The sequence below is a fragment of the Capsella rubella genome, unplaced genomic scaffold (assembly GCF_000375325.1).
Source record: "Capsella rubella cultivar Monte Gargano unplaced genomic scaffold, Caprub1_0 scaffold_6, whole genome shotgun sequence".
NCBI lineage: Eukaryota > Viridiplantae > Streptophyta > Magnoliopsida > Brassicales > Brassicaceae > Capsella > Capsella rubella.
Window position 1 is genome coordinate 631,334 of NW_006238918.1, and position 23,981 is coordinate 655,314.

At 38.3% G+C, this 23,981-nt stretch overlaps 8 protein-coding genes and 1 pseudogene across 15 annotated transcripts; 7 read left to right on the top strand and 2 right to left on the bottom strand.

Annotated features, from left to right (window-relative positions):
• The first annotated feature begins 233 nt into the window (after positions 1–233).
• On the top strand, positions 234–2,112 carry LOC17883629 (F-box/LRR-repeat protein At5g02910). The gene is made up of 3 exons (XM_006289089.2): positions 234–1,112; positions 1,287–1,460; positions 1,610–2,112. Exons 1-3 carry the CDS (start codon positions 273–275, stop codon positions 1,778–1,780), a joined length of 1,185 nt encoding a protein of 394 aa, XP_006289151.2. The 5' UTR covers positions 234–272; the 3' UTR covers positions 1,781–2,112.
• Positions 2,055–6,670, bottom strand: LOC17882803 (putative ion channel POLLUX-like 1). Its single transcript, XM_006286298.2, has 23 exons — positions 6,555–6,670; positions 6,334–6,392; positions 6,144–6,238; positions 5,769–6,019; positions 5,558–5,629; positions 5,409–5,481; positions 5,200–5,298; positions 4,973–5,127; positions 4,771–4,875; positions 4,578–4,664; positions 4,406–4,490; positions 4,173–4,320; positions 4,002–4,078; positions 3,674–3,916; positions 3,474–3,587; positions 3,304–3,396; positions 3,094–3,223; positions 2,936–3,012; positions 2,818–2,865; positions 2,662–2,731; positions 2,501–2,574; positions 2,294–2,404; positions 2,055–2,209 (listed from the first exon to the last, which is right to left on the bottom strand). The coding sequence occupies exons 1-23, from the start codon at positions 6,641–6,643 to the stop codon at positions 2,108–2,110; spliced, it is 2,457 nt and encodes an 818-aa protein (XP_006286360.1). The 5' UTR covers positions 6,644–6,670; the 3' UTR covers positions 2,055–2,107.
• A 698-nt stretch (positions 6,671–7,368) lies between these two features.
• Positions 7,369–9,993, top strand: LOC17883140. Its single transcript, XM_023780631.1, has 3 exons — positions 7,369–7,505; positions 7,623–7,812; positions 7,897–9,993. The coding sequence occupies exons 2-3, from the start codon at positions 7,647–7,649 to the stop codon at positions 9,855–9,857; spliced, it is 2,127 nt and encodes a 708-aa protein (XP_023636399.1). The 5' UTR covers positions 7,369–7,505; positions 7,623–7,646; the 3' UTR covers positions 9,858–9,993.
• Positions 9,994–10,189: 196 nt separating this feature from the next.
• Positions 10,190–11,568, bottom strand: LOC17881362 (40S ribosomal protein S23-2). The gene is made up of 4 exons (XM_023780063.1): positions 11,455–11,568; positions 10,798–10,953; positions 10,585–10,711; positions 10,190–10,492 (listed from the first exon to the last, which is right to left on the bottom strand). The coding sequence occupies exons 1-4, from the start codon at positions 11,457–11,459 to the stop codon at positions 10,352–10,354; spliced, it is 429 nt and encodes a 142-aa protein (XP_023635831.1). The 5' UTR covers positions 11,460–11,568; the 3' UTR covers positions 10,190–10,351.
• Positions 11,569–11,970: 402 nt separating this feature from the next.
• On the top strand, positions 11,971–14,988 carry LOC17881054. Of its 5 annotated transcripts, none has more exons than XM_023780060.1 (7): positions 11,971–12,232; positions 12,461–12,897; positions 13,253–13,444; positions 13,531–13,770; positions 13,873–14,090; positions 14,183–14,437; positions 14,522–14,988. In XM_023780060.1, exons 2-7 carry the CDS (start codon positions 12,480–12,482, stop codon positions 14,753–14,755), a joined length of 1,557 nt encoding a protein of 518 aa, XP_023635828.1. In that variant the 5' UTR covers positions 11,971–12,232; positions 12,461–12,479; the 3' UTR covers positions 14,756–14,988. The 5 variants fall into 5 exon arrangements, with proteins under 5 accessions (XP_023635828.1, XP_023635825.1, XP_023635824.1 ...); XM_023780057.1 differs by having other exon boundaries at positions 11,972–12,232; positions 12,372–12,897; XM_023780056.1 differs by having other exon boundaries at positions 11,972–12,232; positions 12,384–12,897.
• A 1,267-nt stretch (positions 14,989–16,255) lies between these two features.
• Positions 16,256–18,241, top strand: LOC17883039 (putative F-box/kelch-repeat protein At5g03000). Of its 3 annotated transcripts, XM_023780062.1 has the most exons (4): positions 16,256–16,371; positions 16,797–16,868; positions 16,984–17,301; positions 17,831–17,913. In XM_023780062.1, exons 2-4 carry the CDS (start codon positions 16,862–16,864, stop codon positions 17,869–17,871), a joined length of 366 nt encoding a protein of 121 aa, XP_023635830.1. In that variant the 5' UTR covers positions 16,256–16,371; positions 16,797–16,861; the 3' UTR covers positions 17,872–17,913. The 3 variants fall into 3 exon arrangements, with proteins under 3 accessions (XP_023635830.1, XP_023635829.1, XP_006289932.2); XM_023780061.1 differs by having other exon boundaries at positions 16,984–18,241; XM_006289870.2 differs by having other exon boundaries at positions 16,987–18,241.
• An 860-nt stretch (positions 18,242–19,101) lies between these two features.
• LOC17882440 (putative F-box/kelch-repeat protein At5g03000) lies at positions 19,102–20,339 on the top strand. Its single transcript, XM_023780982.1, is given in 2 exon segments — positions 19,102–20,085; positions 20,088–20,339. Coding segments are annotated over 2 exon segments (1,164 nt in total). The 3' UTR covers positions 20,268–20,339.
• Positions 20,340–20,465: 126 nt separating this feature from the next.
• On the top strand, positions 20,466–21,610 carry LOC17884610 (annotated as a pseudogene).
• Positions 21,611–22,075: 465 nt separating this feature from the next.
• Positions 22,076–23,947, top strand: LOC17882558 (F-box/kelch-repeat protein At5g03020). 2 transcript variants are annotated; one of them, XM_023779995.1, is made up of 2 exons: positions 22,076–22,290; positions 23,020–23,947. In XM_023779995.1, the coding sequence occupies exons 1-2, from the start codon at positions 22,088–22,090 to the stop codon at positions 23,894–23,896; spliced, it is 1,080 nt and encodes a 359-aa protein (XP_023635763.1). In that variant the 5' UTR covers positions 22,076–22,087; the 3' UTR covers positions 23,897–23,947. The 2 variants fall into 2 exon arrangements, with proteins under 2 accessions (XP_023635763.1, XP_023635762.1); XM_023779994.1 differs by having other exon boundaries at positions 22,076–22,285; positions 23,015–23,947.
• Positions 23,948–23,981: the final 34 nt, after the last annotated feature.

The window sequence follows — 23,981 nt, forward strand, 5'->3', positions numbered from 1 at the left end:
TTCTGATGTTTTTGAATTTAAAATAATGGGCCTTGGAAGTTTACAAAAAAAAACATGGGCCTTGGTCTAGATCCAAAATTTTGCTTAACTTTAGGCCCGTTAATGGATTTCAAAGGGCCTAAGTATAATCCACTATGCTTATATATTATTGATTAGAACTAAGATTAAAGAAGGAAGATTATTAATTAAGTTATTAATGAGATCACTAATCCCATAAACACAAATATATTTCCGTAATATCCTGGACCTGTGTGATCAGTGATCACCACAGAATGACCGGAGATTCAATCGCCGCCGGTATGGATTACATCAGCGCCTTACCGGACGCAATTCTCCATATTATCTTCTCCGATTTCCCGACCAAGTTCGTGATCAGAACCTCCGTCTTGTCCAAGCGATGGAGGCATGTATGGTCCGATACACCTTCGCTCTCCATCGATTGCAGTGAAGCCGACCCTGATTCTTTAAACAGAACCCTTGCTAACTACTCTGCTCCTAGAATCATGAGTTTCGATCTCCGTGTCAGCAGCAAGGCTCACGACATTATCAGCTTGGTCGAATTCGCCGTTTCTCGTAAAACCGAGAAGCTCTCTCTGGACTTTCGTGATGATTGTGTTTATGTTTACAATTTTCCTGGTTTCTTCTACACAAGTTCCTCTCTGAAGCAGCTCGTTGTCGACTCGGGAGCTCTTGATACGATTCACGTGTCTTGGACATCTCTAAGAGACTTGTCTTTGAGTTTCTGTAAACTCTCTGATGCATCTCTTGCTAAGATTGTCTCTGGTTCACCACTGCTCGAAAGCTTGACATTGCATCACTGTGATAACCTTGGGAGTCTTGATCTGAGCGAATTGCGACAGCTAAAGAAATTGGATATTGATAACGAAGGACCAACGCAGATTGTGGCACCACATGTCCATTGTTTGAGATTGAGACACTCTCATAGACAATGTAGTTTAGAGGATGTCTCTTCTTTAACCGAAGCTTACCTGAACATCTACTGTATAAGCTGTTATTACTACAAAGCTGATTTGGTTCAAGTTTATGTGCTAGACATGCTAGAAAAGTTGCAGAGTGTGAAGAAGCTTACTTTTGGTGCTGCCTTTCTTCAGGTAAGCTGTTCCTACATAGAGTGTTCTTGTAGTATCAGTTGCTTGCGCAGTCAATATTGATAATTCTAGTGGTTTAGATTTTTTTTAAAGCCAAATTACTTGTTGTTTGTCATTGGTATACTGTTCTGAAAACATGAATGATAAGCTTCGTTTGCATTTTGTCATTGTCTATAGATCTTGTCTCTTGCCGAAATCTGTGAATTTCCTTTTCCGATGCTCAAAGTCGAAGTCTTGACTCTTGAAACCATGATTGTTCCGTCTGTCATTCCTGGTATAGCAAAGCTGCTACAAAACTCACCTGGAGTGAAGATGCTAAAACTAGACATAGTGAGCAGCAAGATCATACTGGTATATACTTACCATGAACCTCTTCAGCTCTTCTCTTATCTTACTGTTCATTAGATCATAATCCAAAATCATGTCCTTTTCTTTTTCTTCCTAATCCTTATTTAAAATTTAAATTCTGAAGTTTTCATGAAACATTTTATGTTTTACAGGATGCTGATCTTAACTTCTACTTGGATTTGAAAGACTTGGATCAGAATCAGTGCTGGAAACCTAAAGATCTGGACTTCTCGACTTCATATGAGCCAAAACTCATGACTTCATTCATGGAATTTCTGATGGAAAACACTAGAGAAGACAATCTATCTCAGTACAACTGGTAACTGAGTTGAGCGGAACTCTGAGAGTCTTAGAGTTCGTTCGAGTAAGGTTTGAGGTCAAAGATATTGATGCAGTGGATAAGGAAGACTTGGATATAAACAAGACCCATTTGTGCAACTGGCTTTGGAGGTTACATTGACACAACTGAATTTGAAACAAATGATTGAGATGGTTATGACTTTCTCACAACAAACAATTGTTTAGCTTTTCTATCATCATATCAACTCAATGGTGTTTTAGTCTTTAAATCGTGTATTTATCTTAAATCTTATCTGATGCTTGGATTTGTGAGAAACTATAACATGTGGAATGCCAATATATCTATAGTTTCATAGTGTTATAATTTGGTCTCCTTCAAGCTCTGATATAACAATCAATGAGTCTCCCATTTCGAGAGAGAGGGGTTCTGTCTTTGGAACCGGATTGATTATCTGCAACAACAACAAAAAAAAAAAAACCGAATTTGTGAAGAGGAAAAGGGTTAATGTCTATTGCAGAGTAATATAAAACAGTACCTTTTTACCGCCTCTTATGTAGCCTATGGCAACTTCTCTCCTTAGCCAAGCTCGCTCTGAGAGCTCCGTGAATGAAGGGTTCTCGCCCTCTTTCATGTACAGCTCGATGTCCTATGTTTAGAGAAAACTCAATGTTTAAGGATTGTGAATATTGTATAAGATACTAGCAAAAATATTTGAAGGAAGAGTGTGTTTTTCTTGTTTAACCTTTACGTATATCTCATCACCCTCTGCGTCCAAAATGTCCTTCCATACATCGTTCAGTTCGCTGTTTTCAGCAACTGATTATAAACAATAGAGTATTACTATTGTTCAGATTGCAGGTAGATTATCAAGAAACCAAAATCCAATAGATGATGAAACGTAACCTTGTGCTGTTACAAGGCTCATAACTTCCTCAGCTGCTATGAAAGTCAAGGACGGCCTGAGTTTTGTTATCTGATATGGTTTTGTATATTGTTTAAGCAAATTAACAGTAAAGAAGCTAACAGGAAAAAAAAATAAAAAAATAGCCTTTTCAATACCTGCTTGCCGAGTTTTGTGTCAACGATTTCAGAGGCTAGATTATGTACCTAAAGCAAGAACAGTAGTCAGATGAAATTCAATGAAGTAGGATGTGACTAGTCTAGGCAGTAACATTACCTTAACTCCAAGCTTGTTGCAGATACTTTCAGCGAGGAGAAGAGAGTAAGCAGATTGTTTGTCTGCTCTAGCTGGATCTTTTAAGACATCAAACTATTCGTTGGTTTGATATTATTGCCAAAACACATTATCAAGATGAATAAATCATGTATGCTTACCTCCAAGAAGCAAGTCTCGATCCGATATTACAACAATAGTCAGACGAATATCTTCTTCACCTTTTGCATATTTACTCTGCATGTGCATTATACTTTCCTTCAGTGTATCATAATCCAGAGGACTGCCAACCTGCAAAAAGATTGAAAAACATCAAATACACAATGATTTTGAAGCTATTATTGTTCATTAACAGAGAAAATGAAATTTACACTATGTGAAACTTGGATGTTCTTGATTTTTCCTGAACCTATACTCTTGTCAACTCCTCTTCTGTCCTCTAACGGTACATCTGATAATATTTCCTGTGTGTAAAGAAAACTATTAGTAACCCATTCCATGAGAGCCTACGAGAAAGAGGACATGATATATGAGAGTATACCAATGAGCTTCCTGAACCAAGATAATTATCAAACTCCTTGATCATATTCACAATATCTCCACGCCAACCAAGCAAAAGTATAGATTCTTTGGGTCCTTCGAAGGAATCTGATCCCTGTGTAAACCATCAAAATGAACATTAGAGGTCTCAAAAGACTAATATCATAGTTCAACCATTGTGAGGGCAGTTCAGAGTCAGACCTTTGATAAGGACTTACTAGGACGCATTATAATCTTCTCTAGCCGAGATGTTTTTTCCTCAAACACTTGCTTCCTAGTATCATCAGTCTCATCTACTGTCATGTTCTCAGTATTCATGTCTGTATATAAAAATTCCTTCTTGAGAGGTGCAATAAACAATAGTTTGTCAGTTTCCATGAGCATTTCGTCATCATCTGGATGGAAATTTACTTTCCCATCTCGTAAAAGGCCACAGACCACAACCTGGAAGGAGGAATACATCTCTTAAAAATCCACACACCAAAAATGTAATAATTCAAAAACATAGTCAAAACATTGTCAATCCTACCTCCTGGAACCCCTGTCTTAATTGTCTATACTTGATCCCAGTTAGATTGGGGAAGCTGCAAAGATTAAATACATTTTCTGCAACGAGTAGAGAAATGGTATAATCAGTCTTGAATACACACTTAATACAAAACAGGAAGTCAAAATTTCAAAACATATCATAGTGTCATACTTGAGTAATTTAGTAGGTGCCTGTAGATCTTTATCAGGTCCTTTTGACGTGAGCATTGTACGAACAATTTGGACGTAGAGTTTTCAACCGGCTCCACTTTCAACCCCGATATGGACTTGAGAAGATCATACGTATTAGAGCTTGATACCTTCATTCATTTTCAGAAGCAAAAGATAGGAAACAAATCAGCACTAAAAACATAATACCATTGCTGCACAGTCTTCAGTTATTACCTCTACAATGGTTGGAATGGATTTCATCTTTTCTATAGGTTGAAGGGCCAATACAGAGAGAAATGCGTCTGTATCAACTTCATACCTGAAACAATGTTTAAATTTTTAAAGAAAGCTTCACCAAAAACATCAGCTACTCAAATATCTTCCGTGGGACTTGAAATGTTCTTACCGATCACCTTTCGTTGGTAGTATGATAACGGCACGGGCCATAGAGGCGGCAGCCCTCTCAAATGATTTGGTCAAGTTAAGACTACAACTGCACTGGTTGAAGCATGAAATCAGCATTGTAAAATATATGCAAACCAACAAGAACAGTAATTAATATGAAGCTGTATTATTTTAGGTTCACTTCTGCATATCACCTCTTTGTAAGGATGTCAATATGATCAAAATCTTTGGCGTATTCCTCAGCTAGCTTGTCCATCTCTTTCCTTGGAGTATCAGACATGAGCAGAAGTGTCTGCTTCCTGAAAGCATATAACAAGGAAAAGTGATTAGCCAAGTCAACATAAGCTGGGAACTTAATTAAATTGTAAGAACTATAGAGAGGCCATTTAAATTTACCTAGCTGAGGCAGTACCCAAGCGGACAGCATGCTCTTGATAACTGTTGAGTTGCTTTAGTATGAAAGGCAGATGACTGTTTATTCCACAAATGATGATATGATCAGATTCTAGGACTTGCATATGTGCCCCTTCTCTCACTTTTTTCATATGAAACTGCCCAAGACAATATCGATCAGGATAACTTGTACATATTAACATTCAGTAGTGTTTAGCCCAAGAACGTACCCGGAATTGTTCAGTCATTGTGCTTAAAAGCCGAGAGTAAAACACTATTCCCCAAATGGCTAGGACAAATCCAATGAGTCTTTCAAAGCGTGTCTTTTGCTGCAGTTTGCAGTAAAACATACACACATGCATTTTATTTAGTTGCAAAGAACTCCATAGAAAATGTTGTGAGGCATATATATGGAATTTGTGAAGAAGCAAATCATGACCTCCAAATGAGTATCAGGGGAAACGAGGCATGCCCAGGCCTCCCAGAGACAGTCTTCTAAAGATGTTTCATCCCTTCACAACAAGAAAGGAATAAAAAGTAAGAAACCATGCAATGGAAATACAACAAGTTAAACCAAAGCTCTGTTACCTGAATTTGAAAAATAGGAATCCTCCAATGATAACAAACGAAAAGCATACTATCAGGAGAACCACAGATAACCTAAAAAATAGCCATGACAAGTGATCAGAACAGCTGTTTCTAGAGTTGGTAACATTTTGTACATAGAAGAAGAAACAGAAGAAAAAACATGGAACATCTTCTTTGATATGGAGTAAGTATTGGGTTAAGGACAACATACGTGCCAATGTTCTTCTCAATATGAGTATTGAACAGGTAAGAAGACCTTGCAATACCCCATTTGATATCATGGGAAGAAGGAATGGACTTGAGTAAAGGATGTTTGCCTAGAGAGTTGGATGCACAAGCAAAAGGCAGTCCAGCCTTCACTGAGTACTGAATGAGATTGGGAAGCTCTTGAAATATCTTTTGCGCTATTCTCAATACCACATAAAGTGGTATACATCCTATCACAAGTTTATATGGAAGACTCTGCATATCAAGAAGATTATATAATACTATAAGCATATGCAGATATCAATGTCGACAGCTAAAATAAGAAAACAAAACAATGACACCAGTAGAGATAAACATTCATTCTCTTTAGCTTCTTCACCTTGTAGAATTTGGAATTGAAATCTTTCAATGAACCAATTTTTTTATTAGGAGGCTCTGAGTCTCCTGTCCTTTGAGATTTGACTTTGAAGGTCCCTGTAATATACAGGAGAAGAATAAAATTAGCTAATCAAAGTAAGAGTCTAGTTATTATTTACAGAGACTAATTGGAAGAACATTCAGAACCTCACCTCTGAAACTAAAAGGCTTAATCCCACCTAAAGGCAGAGAGTAGTGTAAACTCAAACTCCTGCCACAGAGAAAGAAAAAAAACTCTTTTTGAACAGAGAAACACAACTTGTAACCATCACATTACACAATGAGCTTCGATTAAACACCGTCACAGATTCTATACAACACCACATTGAGCTTGGCTTGAGAAAAATCCGAAGCAAAAGAAGGAACTAAGAACCTGTGAAAAGAAGGAAATGATCGATCCCTACTCAAAGCTTGTGAAGGTAGAATCAATGGCTTCCACGTAAACAACTGAACAGCCACCATTTTTCTCCACCTTAGATTTTATTTTTCTTTTCTCGGCTTGTGTATATATACGGACACAAACAAAGCTGGTTCTTTTAGAATTCTTCATCATTACGTTTTTTTTTTTTTAATCATATTTGTTTTGGGACCATACACTCTTTTAGTAACAAAAAAAACAAATCCAATTTATTATAAAAAAAAATTGGCCACAACTCATACAACCGGATTTAAGTCTGACAGTGACAACCAAACTAATCTAAACCACCAGATTACATGTTCTCGATCATCTTTTACAATCTCTCACTATGTTAGACAACAATACAAAACATAACCACCTTTATCGCTCACTATTCACGTTTTTATATACTACAATGACCTTATATATATATATAAGAGACGTATTTATGTGTTACTAATAGACGAATATTTATAGTACCACTTTTGTTTCTATCGTTAAAATCTCATCCACAATGTGAATCTCGAACGTAATTGGCTCCCAAAATTGACAAAAACATCTTAGAATATATAGATGGATTTCCCATATTTTGACTAGTTGAGAGTATGGTATAACTTTATCATTAATTAGTACTAATTTAATGAATCGCCAGTCCAACAAAAAAAAGAGACGAGTAATAAAAATTCAAGGTTGAAATAAAGAGGGAAAATAAAAGGTTTGAATATTTTGGAACCTCAATAGAGAGTGGCTGTGGATGAGTCGCGACAAAACCAAGTACTGCCACGTGGTGTATTCCTTGACGTACACGTAGCATGTCCTCTCATAAACCCCCCTTCCAAACGAGAGAAACTCTCACTCTCAGGTCATTTCTTCATCACCCAACATCAAGCTCTCGTCGCCGGAGAAACCCCGTCACGGCCACCTGAGGTCTGTTTTCGCTTTCTTTTTTTTTACTGCTCTCCGATTGTCGTATGATTGTTATTGTTTTTTTTTGTCTTTAGTGGTAGTAATTTCTCCTGATTCCTTTTTTTCTTCGTTGTCTAGGGATTTTTTTTGTTGGTGCTTGTCATGTCTACGGAACCGGGAGTTGAATCGGACTCGAAAGCTGATTTTTCTAAGAAGGCGTCGAGGTCTGAGTGCGGAATGGCTCACACATCTGAAACCCTAACTGATGCTGCGACTTTTCAAGCTCAGCAGGTCCTGGTAGTGAAGCTAACTGGAGTCGAGCGAAAAGGTTCGAGCTCTGCTCTTGATGGTAAGGATGTGGTTTCCGTTTCTCATGGCGATAATCTCTGTAATGTGGTTGATTCTGGTGCAGACGATGGGGGTTTTGGTGAGAAGAGAAACCTAGATGATGGCTCAGGAGAGAAAGAATCAGAGTTTGAGAATCTGGATGGTGTGGTTTCAGCTGGTTCAGATCTCCTTAAGAGCAAGGATAAGAATGGATTTGCTAATCTGAAGCTGTCTAACTCTGATTTGGTTTGGGCTAAAGTGAGGAGCTATCCGTGGTGGCCTGGGCAGGTGTTTGATGCATCTGCTGCATCTAAAGTTGCCAAGAAGCACTTCAAGAAAGGAAAGGGAAATGTCTTGGTTGCGTATTTTGGGGATTCTACTTTTGCTTGGAATAATGCATCTCAGATCAAGCCTTTTCATCAGCATTTCTCTCTAATGCAGGAGCAGAGTAACTCGGCTCCGTTTCTTGATGCTATTGATTGTGCTTTGGAAGAGGTTTCACGAAGAGTAGAGTTTGGTTTATCTTGCTCTTGTATCTCTGAGGAAGCCTACATCAATCTCAAGACTCAGAACATAACCAGTGCTGGAATTCGTGAGGAATCAAGGGTGAGATATGGTGGAGACAAGTTATCGAATGCAATCTCCTTTGAACCTGCAAAACTTGTGGAATACATGAGGCGTTTAGCTTGCTTTCCTGACTATGATGCGACTGAGAAGCTGCAATTTGTAATAAACCGAGCTCAGGTATTGGCTTTTCAACAATGGAAAGACTATTCTCACTTCCTTGACTATGAAACATTTGTAAAGTCCATGGAATCCGCAGCTTCTCTCCCGAATTCAAATACAGTTGAAGGAATATCTTCCAAAAAGAGAAAGCCAGATCACAAGGAAAGGTTTCCTTCTGAGGATAGGACTGATGAAAAGACAGAGCAGAAGACTTTGTCAGATTTGATTGTAAAGAAACGCTGTGGTGGCAAATCAACTGAGAAATTGGATGGTAAGTCGCTTTCTGAAAAGAAACGTAAAGTTGAGTCTTTGGAATCTGGTAAGTCTGAGAAAAAGATCAAGAATAACCAACAAAAAGAGGACTTTGCAGTGGGTGATGCTAATAAACTACAACAGATGGCGGCTATACCATGTTATGGAATTGGAGGGGTTGGAGGGGGAAGCGAGATAAATTCTTTAACTCCTACACTTCAGCCTTGCAATGATTCAAATTCTACAACAAAAGTAGAAGTTGAGAACGAGAAGACGAAGAAGCCAGAACACGAGCTTGCCAAAAGAAAGATTTCTTCTCCTAGCCTTCACGATGCAAAAACTCCAACGGGGATACCCGGATCAGTCAGCATAGATCTCATGAATTGTGACGATTTTGAAAAGTTCATGAATGAACTATCATGCAGTAATCTCAATAATGACTCAAAGAAGGCAAGTATCACTGAGACAGAACCTTGTGATAAGAAAGACTCTGTAGAAGAACAGATTAGACCTGCAAATAAAGAAATCACTGGCTCAGGCTTGAAAGAGCAAACTGGTGTCAAGGACTGCTCTGGGGATTCTTCAGCACCCAATGCATCAATCCTCAACATTGGGGATTCAGGTTCAGTTCCACCTGAAGAAATGCTACACTTAAAGGGAAGTATTACTGAGAAATCTTCTGATAAGAAAGACTCTGCAGAAGTGCATATCTTACCTGCAAATAAAGATATCACTGGCTCAGGCTCAAAAGAGCAAACTGGTCTCAAGGACTGTTCTGCAGATTCATCAGCACCCTATGCGTTAATCCTCAACTTTGCAGATTCAGGTTCGGTTCCATCTGAAGAAAAGCTGAACGAGATATTTAACCGTTATGGTCCTCTCCATGAGTCGAAGACTAAGGTCACGAAGAAGGGCAAGAGAGCCAAAGTGTTGTTCAAAAGAGGCGAAGACGCAAAGACGGCCTTCAGCAGCGCCGGGAAATACAGCATCTTTGGACCTTCTCTTCTAAGTTACAAACTCGAGTATGTTTGCCCCAAAGCAAAAAAGGGCAACAACATGACTGTTTGATACACAGTCGGCATCTCTGAGCTTGGTAATCAGGGTTCGAACAGATTAAATCAGTTAGGTTTTATGATGAGAGTAGGTTTTTAATAACTTAAAATGAACAATCTTGTGATGGAATGAGACTAAGCTTAGAAGTTTACCATTGGTATTGAATATAATTCTTTACTGTAAAAATACCAAGATTTTAATTGGTAGCACAACCGAAGATGAGGCATAAAAGAGTACGTTGATTCAAATATGAATCAGAGTCAAATGAAAATCCAACACAAACCAAGATTTTAGTTGGTTGGGATAAATTGGTAAACACAGACGATTTTAAGGGATAAAAGAGTAAATTGATATTAAAAAAAACATAACATATAACGATCATGTCTAAACTCAAAAAATACTCAAAATGTAACACATCAAGTTCTTGAAACTTAAAGTAGAACAGAACAAAGAAATTAAACTGAACTATCAAAATCCATTTCAAAAGCTTGAAGCTTTAAGCGGGTTGTTTAAGACCTTGGCTTCTCCTTCTTCTCCTTGAAGAGGGCCAAGAGTGAAACACCAGAAACCTTGACAACCTTGAACCTAACTCCGGGAATATCTCCCACAGCATGACCCTTACGACCAAATCCAGCAATCAAGACCTCATCCTGCAACAAACATTAACAGGAAATGATCAACATATGAAAGAAAAATAGTCTTGGCTTGATGAATGGATACAAAGGCATCTAGTACAACTTACGTTCTCCTCAATGTAGTTCAAACAACCATCATTGGGGACAAAAGCAGCAATCTTCTTTCCATTCTTGATAAGCTGAACTCTAGCACACTTACGGATAGCAGAGTTAGGCTGCTTAGCCTCAATACCGCTGCATAATTCGACACAAGAGGCTCATCAACATCTACATTTGACATATCAATAAAAGGGTAAACTAAAATGTTCTAACAGACTAACATTTTCTCAAGGACAATTCCTTTAGCGTGAGAAGAACCAGCAAAAGGCTTCTTCCATTCGTTTCCTTGGTGAGACTTCTTGTACTGTTTGTCTGCCCACCTCTGGTTAATACGGAGCCTCTTCAGCTTGCGCCCAGCTCCCATTCCACGTGTCTTTCTGTAAAACGACAATCACAAACCATTTTGGTTAAGTATTCACTATAACAAAGAACCTTGATCTATAACATTTCCTACGCAAGTAAGCGGTTTCACAGAAACAGAATCTATTAAGCAATACAATAGATTTGTAATGATGAAATTTCCAGATTTCATTAGTCAGCACAGAGAAATCCAGTGTATACCATAAGTTCCCAACACTGAAGACCACAAACTTAGCACTCTTAAGTATAATCCATTATGGATTCAGACCGAAAACAAAAGAAACGAAGTAGCATACATATCCAGAAATGAAAACGAATTTGCCTCAGAACCACGATAGATCAAACACAGTCAAATTTGCCTCATAACCACGATAGATCAAACACAGTCATGAATTGATTCTCAGCAAATGAAAAAGAGCAGACGCGATAAATCACTCTTAATTCATCGAGACAACAACAAAACACTAAAGGTCGAAATGATACAGGAACACGAAGGATCTAAGGAAGGAGAACCGTACCCCATGTTTGTTGATGGAGGAGAAGATCAACAGCAAAGAGCAATTTGCAGGAAGCACAAGTAGATAGCTTTGAAGCGGCTGAGAAAACCCTAAACCTAGCGAAGGCTGTGACTCTTAATATATGCGATGCTGGCTGGTTACAACGCATCAGATTTATAATACTTAGCCCATTAATTATTAGGCCCATCATAATATTGGGCTTTTATAATAGCCTAATACAATTTTCATAACTTTCTTTGGTTAGATGCCCACCAAACCGTTGGATCTAATGGACGGTTCGGATGACGTACACATCACCTACCCAAACTTGCACCTCTCGCCACGTCAGCGAAATCCGTAATCCTTACGAAACCGGCTGTAACAGGTAAAAAAGGAAACACAGAAAGAGTGAACTGCCCGCACGACACTCACTGGCTCAGCCGGTCCCCACCACTTAACCGTCGATACCACGGTAGAACGACGTGGACAAATCGAAACCGTTTATTTAAAAAAGGCAATTTTGATCCAGTGGTCCATGTTTATTAATGTTGCCAGCTAAAAAGGAAATTAAGAAGAGAGAGAGAGAGAGAGAGACAGAGTCAAAGAGAGAGAGCTCGAGAAATCTCGTCAATGGCGGACTGGGATTTTTCACCTTAGCCAGTCAAATCAAGGAGGCGGAGGCGATGGAGAATACTGAAAAGAAAGAACACGAAGAAAAGTTTAGTTGAAGAAGAATAAATTGAAGATTCGAATCGACAACAACACAAGTCTTGTGTCGAAGCTGTGTCTACGTCATTTGGTAAGATAAACTTTTGTCTCCTTTCGCTTTCTTTAGGAAATAAAAAAAGAGGGATATGATTCGTTATTCCAATATTTTCCCCCGAGTTTATTTTAATTTTTAAAATATTGGTAAGCTTGAATTTCACGCATTGTAAAAGTGTCACTCGCAGGTCATTCTCACCATCTTCTCTCTCTCTCTCTGCCTCTTATATACAGGTTTTGCTGTGAAGAGTTGGTTCTGGTTTAGGTTCGGACAGATAGGGGAGATGGAGGAGATTAGAGGAGTGCCTACGTGGCAAGAAGAGCTGGCGAGTCTCGTCGACGCCGGGTTACGATACGACAGAGCACCGATCGATTTGACGGCGGCTACTGAAATCGGGTCGAAGAGATCGGGTTTTGTGTCGGTGGATGGATCCGGATCCGAACCCAAGGAGACATTGAAAGATCAAGTGACGGGATTCATGAAATCTTGGGGAGAGATGCTTCTTGACCTCACCAAAGGATGCAAGGACATTGTGCTGCAGACGGTGGTGACTGAGGACTCGTTTGTAGTACGGAAGCTTGGGAAACCGGCGGCTAAAGTTTCCAAGAAGCTAAGCTTTTTGAACGAGTTCTTGCCTGAGGATCGTGACCCGGTTCACGCTTGGCCTGTCATCTTCTTCGTCTTCCTCTTAGCACTCGCAGGTAATCAGCTAACACATATTATCTACATTACCTCAGCAATTGTCTATAGTTCTCAGCAGAACCTCGCGCACAAGCAGTTCTTTGCATGCAGTTTTAATGTGAAACTGTAACGCTTTCTTCTGGAATTGTTGATCGATTTTAGCTAACTTTTTTCTTGAAATATTTGAAATGCCAATGCCCTGGACACTGAACAGTTACACAAAGCTGAGTATTGGGATGGATCTTCGAGGAGTTTCTTGATTTTGGTCGTCTTTGGTTGCTTACATGTAGCTTGAATTGCAGTATATTGCTATAGACTCTTTATTGGTGCGAGGGTTTGATTCCTTGCATTGACATATTCAACTTTGAAATGCAGCATTGAGCTTTAGTCCGGAGCATGATAGACCAACGCCAGTGATACAGAAGCTGCGTATACATCCTACTGGTGCAACCCGTGTACAGCTTCCAGATGGTAGATATATAGCTTACCAAGAGCTTGGTGTTTCAGCAGAAAGAGCTAGATACTCTTTAGTTATGCCTCATTCTTTTCTTTCCTCTCGACTTGCAGGTATTCTATTAGTTTTCCATTAGTTTCAGTTTCTTCCCTTTACGTTTTGTTTGCTTCTAGTGATGTTTGGAATTTACTTAATCAAGGCATACCTGGAGTGAAGAAATCATTGCTGGTGGAGTATGGTGTCCGTTTAGTCTCATATGATCTTCCAGGGTTTGGAGAGAGTGATCCCCATCGAGGTCGGAACCTTAGCTCATCAGCCTCTGATATGATAAACTTAGCAGCTGCTATTGGAATTGATGACAAATTCTGGTTACTTGGTTACTCTACTGGTAGTATGCATACATGGGCTGCAATGAAATACTTTCCTGATAAAATTGCAGGTACTAACAATGTTCCTATTTTCCTATCATTGTTTCGATACTGTGATGGATTAAAAGTATGCAAGACTGTTTCTCATTGGGTTTGGTTTTGTGAAAGTACAGGTGCTGCAATGGTAGCTCCGGTGATCAATCCATATGAGCCAAGCATGGTTAAGGAAGAGATGGTGAAAACATGGGAGCAATGGCTAACAAAGAGGAAATTCATGTACTTTTTAGCAAGGCGGTTTCCTATTCTTCTTCCTTTCTTCTACCGAAGATCTTTTCTATCTGGTAAACTCGATCAGCTTGATCAGTGGATGGCCTTATCGTTGGGAGAAAAGGTATGAATCCCCTCCACTGTAGATCACAAAGCGAGAGGCTTGCTAAGAGAAGAGAAAGAGTTGCATTTTGCTAAACTCTGTTCTTCTTTCAGGATAATCATCTGATCAAAGACCCAACTTTCCAAAACTTTTACCAAAGGAACGTGGAGGAATGCGTCCGTCAAGGAATGGCAAAACCATTTGTAGAAGAAACCGTGCTTCAAGTATCGAATTGGGGTTTTAGTCTTTCCGAATTCCGAACACAGAAGAAGTGTACAACCAATGGTGTTCTTTCTTGGCTCATGTCAATGTACAGTGAAGCCGAATGTGAACTAGTCGGATTTCGAAAACCCATTCACATATGGCAGGTGAGTTCTGCAGCATACAATGCATAGTTTAACCAAACTCGTCTTGAGTATGTTAAACATAGTTTGATTTTTGTTACTTTGAAGGGAATGGACGATCGAGTGGCTCCACCATCAATGAGTGACTACATAAGCAGAATGATTCCTGAAGCAACTGTACATAAGATTCCAAATGAAGGTCACTTCTCATACTTCCATTTCTGCGATGAGTGCCATAGACAGATTTTCTTTGCTTTATTCGGAGAACCCAGAGGCCAGCTTGAAAGAGTGAAAGAAACAAAGGACACTCTAGCGGAAACAGAGGCACATAAGGACATTTAGTACTACTACTCTAACCAGTAACCACCAAAGAGTAAAGAAGTAAAAAAGAATAGAAAAAAAAAGGGGTGGAAATTAGCTATAGAAATCGAAAACTACATAGCTTTTTTTTTGTTTCAAAATTTATAGGGGTACACCAAGCAGAATTATATTTTAGATTTCCAAAGGTGTACTAGTTAAACAGAGATTGACTTATTTTTATTTATTTTATAAAAGCTTCCCAAATTTTTAGGCTTTTGAATTAGCTTAGTAAAGGGATCATATTTTACAAAGCACATATAAACCCTAGACTGAAACCTCTCATTAATCAGACTGTATGAGAGATAAATGAAGACGAAAGAGATGAGGTCAGAGTCGTCTCCTTCTCCGACATTTTCTTCGTTACCCTACGACATCATTCTCAACTAGTTGGTTCGTGTCTCGAGATTCCATTCCCAACTCTGTCTCTCGTCTCCAAGAGTTACAATCTCTCATCGCATCCCGTGAGCTCTACGGCACAAGATCCCGCATTGGAAAGATCGTGAGGCTTGGTTTGGGGAAACAGAAGCAAGTGAGTGTCGGTATTCGATTGTCTATCTCATAAATGGCGTATATGTCTCCCCAAAATGCGTCTATATCTCCCCAAGTACAATAACAGCGAGAATCGTGGAGAGGTCTATGACTCGAAGAAACAAACTTGGGAGCCAGTATTGCTCACAACACCACTAGATCTCAACACTCAAGTGTGTCGGAAAGTTTATGACATGCATGGCTTGAAGATGAATAGTACTTGCTTTGTAGCAAAACCTCGGTATCAAACGGGAAGCTAGCAGTGGCGTTATCCAAGGGGAAAAGATTTTTTTTTTTTTTTTTTTTTACTTATATGGAAGAATCTGGCAGAGTAAGAAGAATGACAGTGTGGTGGCAGGCTCTACAATTTAAAAATGCCTTAGGGCAAAAACAAAATTTAGGGGCAATTTATTACAAAATTTTCTTTTGTATTACATATGTATTAATATTTTGGTTTTGGTATATTTCACAATAAAATAGAATTTACGGGCCCTATTATATTTTTTTCTTTCATTTTGATCGTTTTTTTTAAAGAATTAATGTAAAAAACATAAAATTATGAGCTTTCCGCCCACAGACCTATGCCCTACCCCTCTAAGTCGGGGTTGTGTGGTGGAAATCGGTGGTAGTGTCTGGCCGCCAAGATCGTGGGCCTTGTGACTATGTGTGTAAAGAATATAAAACATTAATTTGATTGTGTAGAGATTTCATTTGAGGGGCGTGATTTAGGAGAGCTTTTGTGTATTTGTACTGTGTATAAAATAAGATTTTTAATGGATATTTTATAAAATGGACATTTTTTTTAATATGGGCCGGTCCTGTTATTAACCTCAATATAACCAATATTCTAAACGACAGTATTACATGCGTTTTATTTGCTTTTTAATTAGGGTTTTCTATATTCTATATAAGATTTTGAAACTATCATAATCTCATCTTTCACTTTCATTTCCGCCGCATGTGACTAGAATGATGAAATTTCAAATGTTTCGTTTAGATTAAAAACTATTTGTGTGAGATTTAATTGAAATAAAGAAGAGATTCTGAAATCAGTTAAACAATCACTGAAGGTATGTTCATTTGATTTTTATGTTCGAGTTTCAGAAATGTGAATAAAGTTTTGTGTTCTAGTTATCAATTCTTTGATGGTGGATCTTTGTTTTCTTTATTTGATGATTTGTGTGTTATGTTGTAAATTATTTGTATTGTTCCTTGTATATTTGATCCAGATTCATTAATATGTCCTTCAAACGTTAAGAAATTATGTCTTCTAGAGATTTGTTCTATAGATCTACCATCTCATTTAACTGATAACGAGAATTCGAGCTTTATGAAAAAGTATTATTAATTACTACTACAAATTTTACTACAAAATCCTCTTATCAACAAGGGTAGTAGAGTAGCAAATCTCTGCTTACATATTTTTGTGTAGAGGCAACAATTTTCAATGTCTTTTTTCTTTATTTAATTTTTTATTATTATTTTTAATGCTTAGGGACGGATTTATTTGGATATATCGATATATGTACATGAAGTTGGGACTGCTTGAAAATTTTCTTCATGGAAGGTAACTTTAAATATATATGTTCATTTTATTAGATTGATTTCTTAGAATAAGCTTTTATTATGTCCCATAGGAGAATATGTGAGATTTGATTGCCTCAATAAAATTCTTATACTAGGAGATAGCGAAAACGGAAGAGAGATGGAGACGTTGCCAGACTTTTCTTCATTACCAGAGGACATCGTTTTGAATTGTTTGGCTCGTGTGTCGAGAATCTATAATCCAACTCTATCCTTAGTCTCCAGGAGTTTCAGATCTCTCATCGCTTCGCCTGAGCTTGAGGCGGCACGATCCCGTGTGGGAATATTAAGAGAAGCTTTCGTTTGCTTAGACCTGAACACGAGCAACCCGAATCCTCGGTGGTTCATTCTTTCCCAAGATACGGGACGACAGGGATTACCTACTGCGGAACTACTACCCCTCCCGCCCTTTCCAGGTGAACATCCCAGATATTCGACCGTTCTTCTAGTCGATTCAGTGATTTACATTATTGGGGGCTGGGTTGGAGGAAACATAAGCAATAGAGTGTTGCTTTTTGATTGTCGATCACATCGATGGCGTAGTCTCCCAAACATGCGTCACCCTCGACTTTCTCCAGCCGCTGATGTAATCGACGGTAAGATGTACGTGATTGGTGGTTCCTACAATAATATCGACAATTGGGGGGGAGAGGTTTTTGATGGAAAGACTCAAACGTGGGAGCCAATATTGCCTACAGCAGTAGTTGATCTCACCGCTGAAAAGAGAAATGTGGTTCCAGGAAGATTAGTAATGGGTGGAAAAGAATATTCCATGCATGGTTTGAATCCTGATGTGAATACCAACGTTTGCTTGGTAGACAAGAGGTTGCGTATAATGTCATTTTCCCATCATAGTCTTTTTTGGAACGATCCAAAGGAAGACTTGGTGTGGAGGTTGGTTCTAGGACTCGAAGGATTCTCTAAGTTTCCATATTTTCATCACAGGCTTAATTTGTTGGGAAACTCCGACGGAGGAAGAAAAGTGATAGTGTGGTGGAGGTCCGTGAGTACCCGTCGTGAAGCTCCCCATTACACTCCGTGCGAGGAAACAAAGATTTGGTGTGCAGAGGTTTCGTTTGAGAGACGCGGATTACAAGAGCTTTGGGGATCTGTTCAATGGTCTGAGAATGTGTTGACCATTGATGGATGTCACTCTCCTTCTGATTTCCTTTTGCATTCTGTGCATTGTTAGCATATTTTTAAGGATCAGATTTGTTTAGAATTATAGATGGATTATCAGGATTGAGATGATTTATGATTTTGTGTGCGTGCTGGTTTTCTAATTATTCTTCTATGGTTTTCTTCGCTCATTGTAACAAAGACGTTAAATATCCAATAATATATTATATTATGAAAGTAAAGTATGATATCATAAATATTCAATTATGATATCCCAAAAATAAAGTATGATATCACAAAAATATTCAATTATGAAAATAAAGTATGATGTCTCAAAATTAACTATCTTTTTAGATATTTCACAATGGCATAAATTCCCTAATATTTTATATACAGTAAAACCTCTATAAATTAATAATGTTGGGACCATGAAAATCTATTAATTTATAGAGGTATTAATTTATCGATAAATTAATAATTATTAATTTATAGAGAGATTTTCCCAATTTGAAAGTTTTTTACAGAAAAAATATTTAAAAATGAGATTTAATCATAATAATTAGTATTTTATATAATCAATTACAAAGAAAGTAATAATTATTATGTCTTGAAAGAGAATGCTAACAATTTTTAATATAGTAAATATTAGAAATAAACTCTAACAAAAACTAATGTGTCTATATATACATATATTTTGAAAATTTTACCTAATTATTAATTTATAATATTATTGGGACCATATATTTACAAAGGATTTTCAAAAAAAATATTATCTTATTATTTTATCGAAATATGTCTAAAATTACACTGGTCCCAACTTGGGACCGGATAAATTTATTAATTTATAGAGATTATTAATTTATCGAGTATTAATTTATAGAGGTTTTACTGTATATATCTTAAAAGATTTCAGAAATTATCTTTTTACAATTTATAAATCTTTCCGGAATCTAGGGTTTAGCTTAGTCGTATAGACTCGTATGTAGCTAGTAACCAATGCGTTGATGCTACGGAGTATAAAATATATAAATTGAAGGAAAAAAAAAACGCTCCCACATAAACCCTAAAACATTTGAGAAAGGCAGAGACAGAACACGATGTTTCGCTCGTGTCTCGAGATTATATTTTTCCTTGCCGGACGACAAGATTCTCAATTATCTTCGTTAGCGGACGAAAAAGAGATGAAGAAATCATCAGACTCTCCTCCGACAGTATTTTCATCGTTACCTGTCGACATTGTTCTTAATTGTTTGGCTCGTGTTCCGAGATTCTATGGTCCAACTCTATCTTTAGTCTCCAGGGATTTCAAAACACTCATCACTTCGCCTGAGCTTGAGGCCACACGTTCCTGCATCGGAGTAACAGAGAAGTACCTATGTGTCTGCTTAGAGTCGAATAAGAACATGTCTAATCCTCGCTGGTTCACACTTGCGGTTGCACCAATTCCCAAACAACAGAAACTGAAACCTATCCCTTCGTTTCCTTATCTACATCCCGAATCCGCAACTGTTGTCTCTATTGGTTCAGAGATCTACATAATCGGAGGCTTCGTTAAGGGGAAGAGAAGCAGGAGAGTGTTGGTTCTTGATTGTCGATCTCATCAATATCGTAGACTCCCCAACATGGGTCAACCTCGAGGTTCTTCAGCCGCTGATGTAATCGACGGTAAGATCTACGTGATTGGTGGCTCTAGGTCCAACAATATCGACAAGAGGGGAGAGGTTTATGATCCAAAGACTCAAACGTGGGAGCCAATATTGCCCACAGCAGTAGTTAATCTCACCGCTGAAAAGAGAAATGTGGTTCCTGGAAGATTAGTAATGGGTGGAAAGGTTTATGATTTGCTTAAGCATCGCTTGATAAAGAATGTTTGTTTGGTAGAGATAGAGAAGGTGTTGTGTCTAATATCGGTTGCCGAAGGGAACCTAATGTGGTGTGATCCAAAGGAAACTAATTTTGGGTGGCGTAGAGTTAAGGGACTTAAAGAACTTTCCCGTAGTTCATATTTTCCTAGCTATCTAATTGCGGTGGCAAATAATGATGGAGGAAGTGTGACAGTTTGGTCGGGGTCGGTGGTGTTTGGCCATATACAGTAGGTTGCAGTTGGACTAAGGAATGTAAAACCGAGATTTGGGGTGCACAGATATCTTTCGAGAGACGCGGTTTAGGAAAGCTTCGAGGATCTGTCGAGTGGTCTAAGATTGTGTTTTTTTCGACGGATGTGACACTCCCTCCGATTTCGTTTTGCATTCTGCTATGTTGACTTATTGATCAACAGTTTTGTTGTGTTTGAATTAATATTTTTTGTAGACTCTTGTGGAATTTTTTTCTATAACATTCGTCGGTTTTTTTTTTATTTTGTTTGTAGTCTTTTATGCTTACGTGACATTGTCTTTTTACAACATACTACAACCACCAAAGAGTAACATAGGAATTAAACTCGAACAACAGAGGCACTCACATGACGGTGAAGTACAACCACCAAAGAGTAAAAGAAGTAAAAGAGGCCGTGAAACACTATCGAAATCAACGTACTTTCTACGAGGTCTCACAACGCATAATTTGAATTACATTAGAAAAAGAGAGTAGTGTATGAGAAATTAACAATGGTGTTGTTCTGAATTCTAATATTAGTTAAATTTGAAGAAGAACAACAAATCAGATAAAAAGGAAAGAGAAGATTATTATGGAAATAGTCAACAAAATAAAAGCAAATTGACTATTATCTCTCTGACAGGTCTCTTCAAAAAATAGAAACCCATCATCAAACCAATTTAAGCCCATCATCATAGTAAAATCAAAGGAATAAAGGCCCATCATCAGAGTAACAATCTCATATATAAAAAGAAAATCAAGAGATGACACAATGACAAAGGAAGAGATGAATAATACATCATCCGAGTCTTCGCCTCCTCCTCCTTCTGCGACGTTTTCATCTTTACCATACGACATAGCTCTGAATTGTTTGGCTCGTGTGCCGAGGTTAAGATCTACGTGATTGGTGGCTCCAGGTGCAACAATAGCCAGTCTTGGGGGAGAAGCTTATGATCCCAAAACTCAAACTTGGGAGCCAATATTGCCTACAGCACTAGACCTCACCGTTCAAAAGAGTGTGTTTCCAGGTTGCTTGGTAATGGATGGAAAGGTTTATAAGTCGGATGGTTTGTTTCACCTTCACTTGATGAGGACTATTTTCTTGGTAGAGATAGAGAACATGTTATTCCATATAATGCTTTCCAATCGTGGGGATCTAATTTGGCATGATCCTAACGATGCTGATTATGGCTGGAGAACGGTTAAGGGAGGTAAGCTTGAACATGTACTGTCCCGTAATCGGTTTTATTGTGTGGCAAACTCAGGCGGAGGAAGAAGAGTGCAAGTTTGGTGGAAGTCGGTTGTGTCTAGCCGTCGAGGCCACAAACGCCATTGGACTTATGAATTTAAAACCAAGATTTGGTGCGCTGAGGTTCGGTTTGAGAGACGAGGTTTAGGAGAGCTTTGGGGATTCGTTGAAAGGTCTAAGAATATGTTTACCTTGGACGGACGTGACTCTCCTCCCAATCTGTTTTTGCATTCTGCTATTGTCACTCATTGATCATTTATATTTTTTCCGAGTTTCTTCGCATTAGAATATTTTTTGTATTATGGTTTCAAGAGATAAAAAACCAAACTATTTTGGTGATTTAATATGATTTTTATGAGAATGTGTTTTGCATAATGCAACAACTTTGGGGAAAAAATCAAGATTTAATAATATTAGAGATTTAGTATGTACAAGTTCTCATAACTTGCATTTAATAATAAATCAAGAGTTACTAATTTCTTAAAAGATATTTATAAATTATATCCTAAATTTCTTTAAAAAGAATTAAAAAAGAGTCAAAAACATGTATAATATTTTGGATTAATTCCTAAATTCTATCCTAAATTACTTTAAATTTTGTTCACTAAAACTTTAAGAAGAACGAAAAAAGTCAAAAAAACTTTAATAAATAAATTTTGGAGATTCCATTTTTAAAGCCATAGTATATAAATAAAGCCTTAAATCAAATCAAAAGACTCCCACCGAAGAAGACGGAAGAGATGAATAAAGAAGAGTCTCCGCTCCCGACGTCGTTTTTATCATTACCGGACGACGTCACTCTCAGCTGTCTGACTCATGTGTCGAGATTCCATTACCCAACTCTATCCTTAGTCTCCAAGGGTTTCAGATCTCTCATCGCTTCGCCTGATCTCGAGGCCATACGATCCTCCATGGGAGAACCCGAGAGTTACCTATGCGTCTGTGTGAAGATGAGACGTGATGAACAAGCCTCATTGGTGACAATAAAGACAACTCAAGGAGTAACTAAGGTGACATAAATCAAACTAGAGTTAAGTTAAGCTTTTGGGACCACAGACCAAAATCAGAAACTGCAACAAGACAAAAAAAGCAGAGTTGCAGGTTTTGGCAAAAGGAACGTTGGTGTGTCTTGTAATCAGGTTCAAGATGTGTGGCTGTAGATCCATAATCAAGTTTGAATGAAGATGGTGCCAGCTGCATTAGGGTTGCCGCACAAGGGTTTAGTGTCTCCACTATAAAAGAGGAACATTATGCAGAGAGTTGTGAGATGGAGTGTGAGAGTTTTCTGAAAGGTGAGAAAGAGAGAAACTTTGTTTAGCATAAGCTTAACATCATTGTTGTCTCTTATTCAAGAACACTACGAAGTGAGCTTAAGTGCTAGTGAAGGGCATTAGGCTGTCACTTGTATGTTCTTGTTGTAAACACCAAACTGAAAACTAGTGGATTCCGGGGATAGCCTCGGCGAGACGTAGCGACCATGGTTAATGGGTCGTGAACTCGTTAAATCTCTTGTGTTCTTTATCTTTCTGCAAGTTCTTACTTTTCTGTGTTTATTGCTCTCTGTTTTGTGCTTCACTGCTCTGTTTCACAAACACACAAGCTTTTTTCTTGGTTTTCTGGTTTGCAACAGAGGAAAGTCTACACCTTTGACTTTGTAAACCTTAACAGTCTGCTTGAAGCTTGATAACACCAATCCTACTAATATTCCCTGCTGGTTCACAGTTTCTCCGATTCCCAAACAGAAACTGAAACCTATCCCTTCGTTTCCTCAGCAGCAACAATACCCTCAATCCCCGAGCGTTGTCTCAATCGGTTCAGAGATTTACATAATCGGAGGATTCGTCAAGGGAAAGAGGAGCAGAAGAGTGTCAGTTTTCGATTGTCGATCTCATCAATGGCGTAGACTCCCAAAAATGCGCCTACCTCGAGCAGCCGCAGCCGCGGGTGCATGTAACGGTAAGATCCGTGTGATGGGAGGGTGCAGGTCCAAGAATGTACATGACTGGGAGGAATTTTGTGATCCAAAGACCAATACTTGGGAGTCCAAAACACTTAATTTCACCATTCAGCAGAATATGTCTATTTGTATGGGTGGAAAGCGTTATCAAATAAACGGTTTGAAGCTTAACTTGAAGACGGATGTTTGCTTCGTAGATATAGAGAACGAGTTGTGCCTTATTTCTGTTTCCAATAGGAAACTCTTTTGGCATGAATTAAAACCAGGCTGTGTTAGTTGTGAGGTTAATGGACTTGAACAACTCTCCTCTCATTGTTTTATTCTGGTGGCAAGATCCGGCGGAGGAGCACGAGTGACCGTTTGGTGGAAGTCGGTGATGAAGATTCTGGACTTGCAGCAGTACCTTCTTCAAGATTGCCATTCCACAGGTGAGAGATGTGAAACGCAAATCTGTTGTGCAGAGATTGTGTTTGAGAGACGAGGTTTACAAGAGCTTTGGGGATTCGTCCAATGGTCTAAAATAGTGTTTACCGTTGATGGTTTTGACCCTAGTTCCGATTTCTTTTTAAACTATGCTGTTGTGACTTATTGATCCATTGGCATTTTATTTATTTATTTTTTACTTCATTGTTGTAACCTTTATAAAAACCATTTTCTCTTGTGATTATTACTACCAA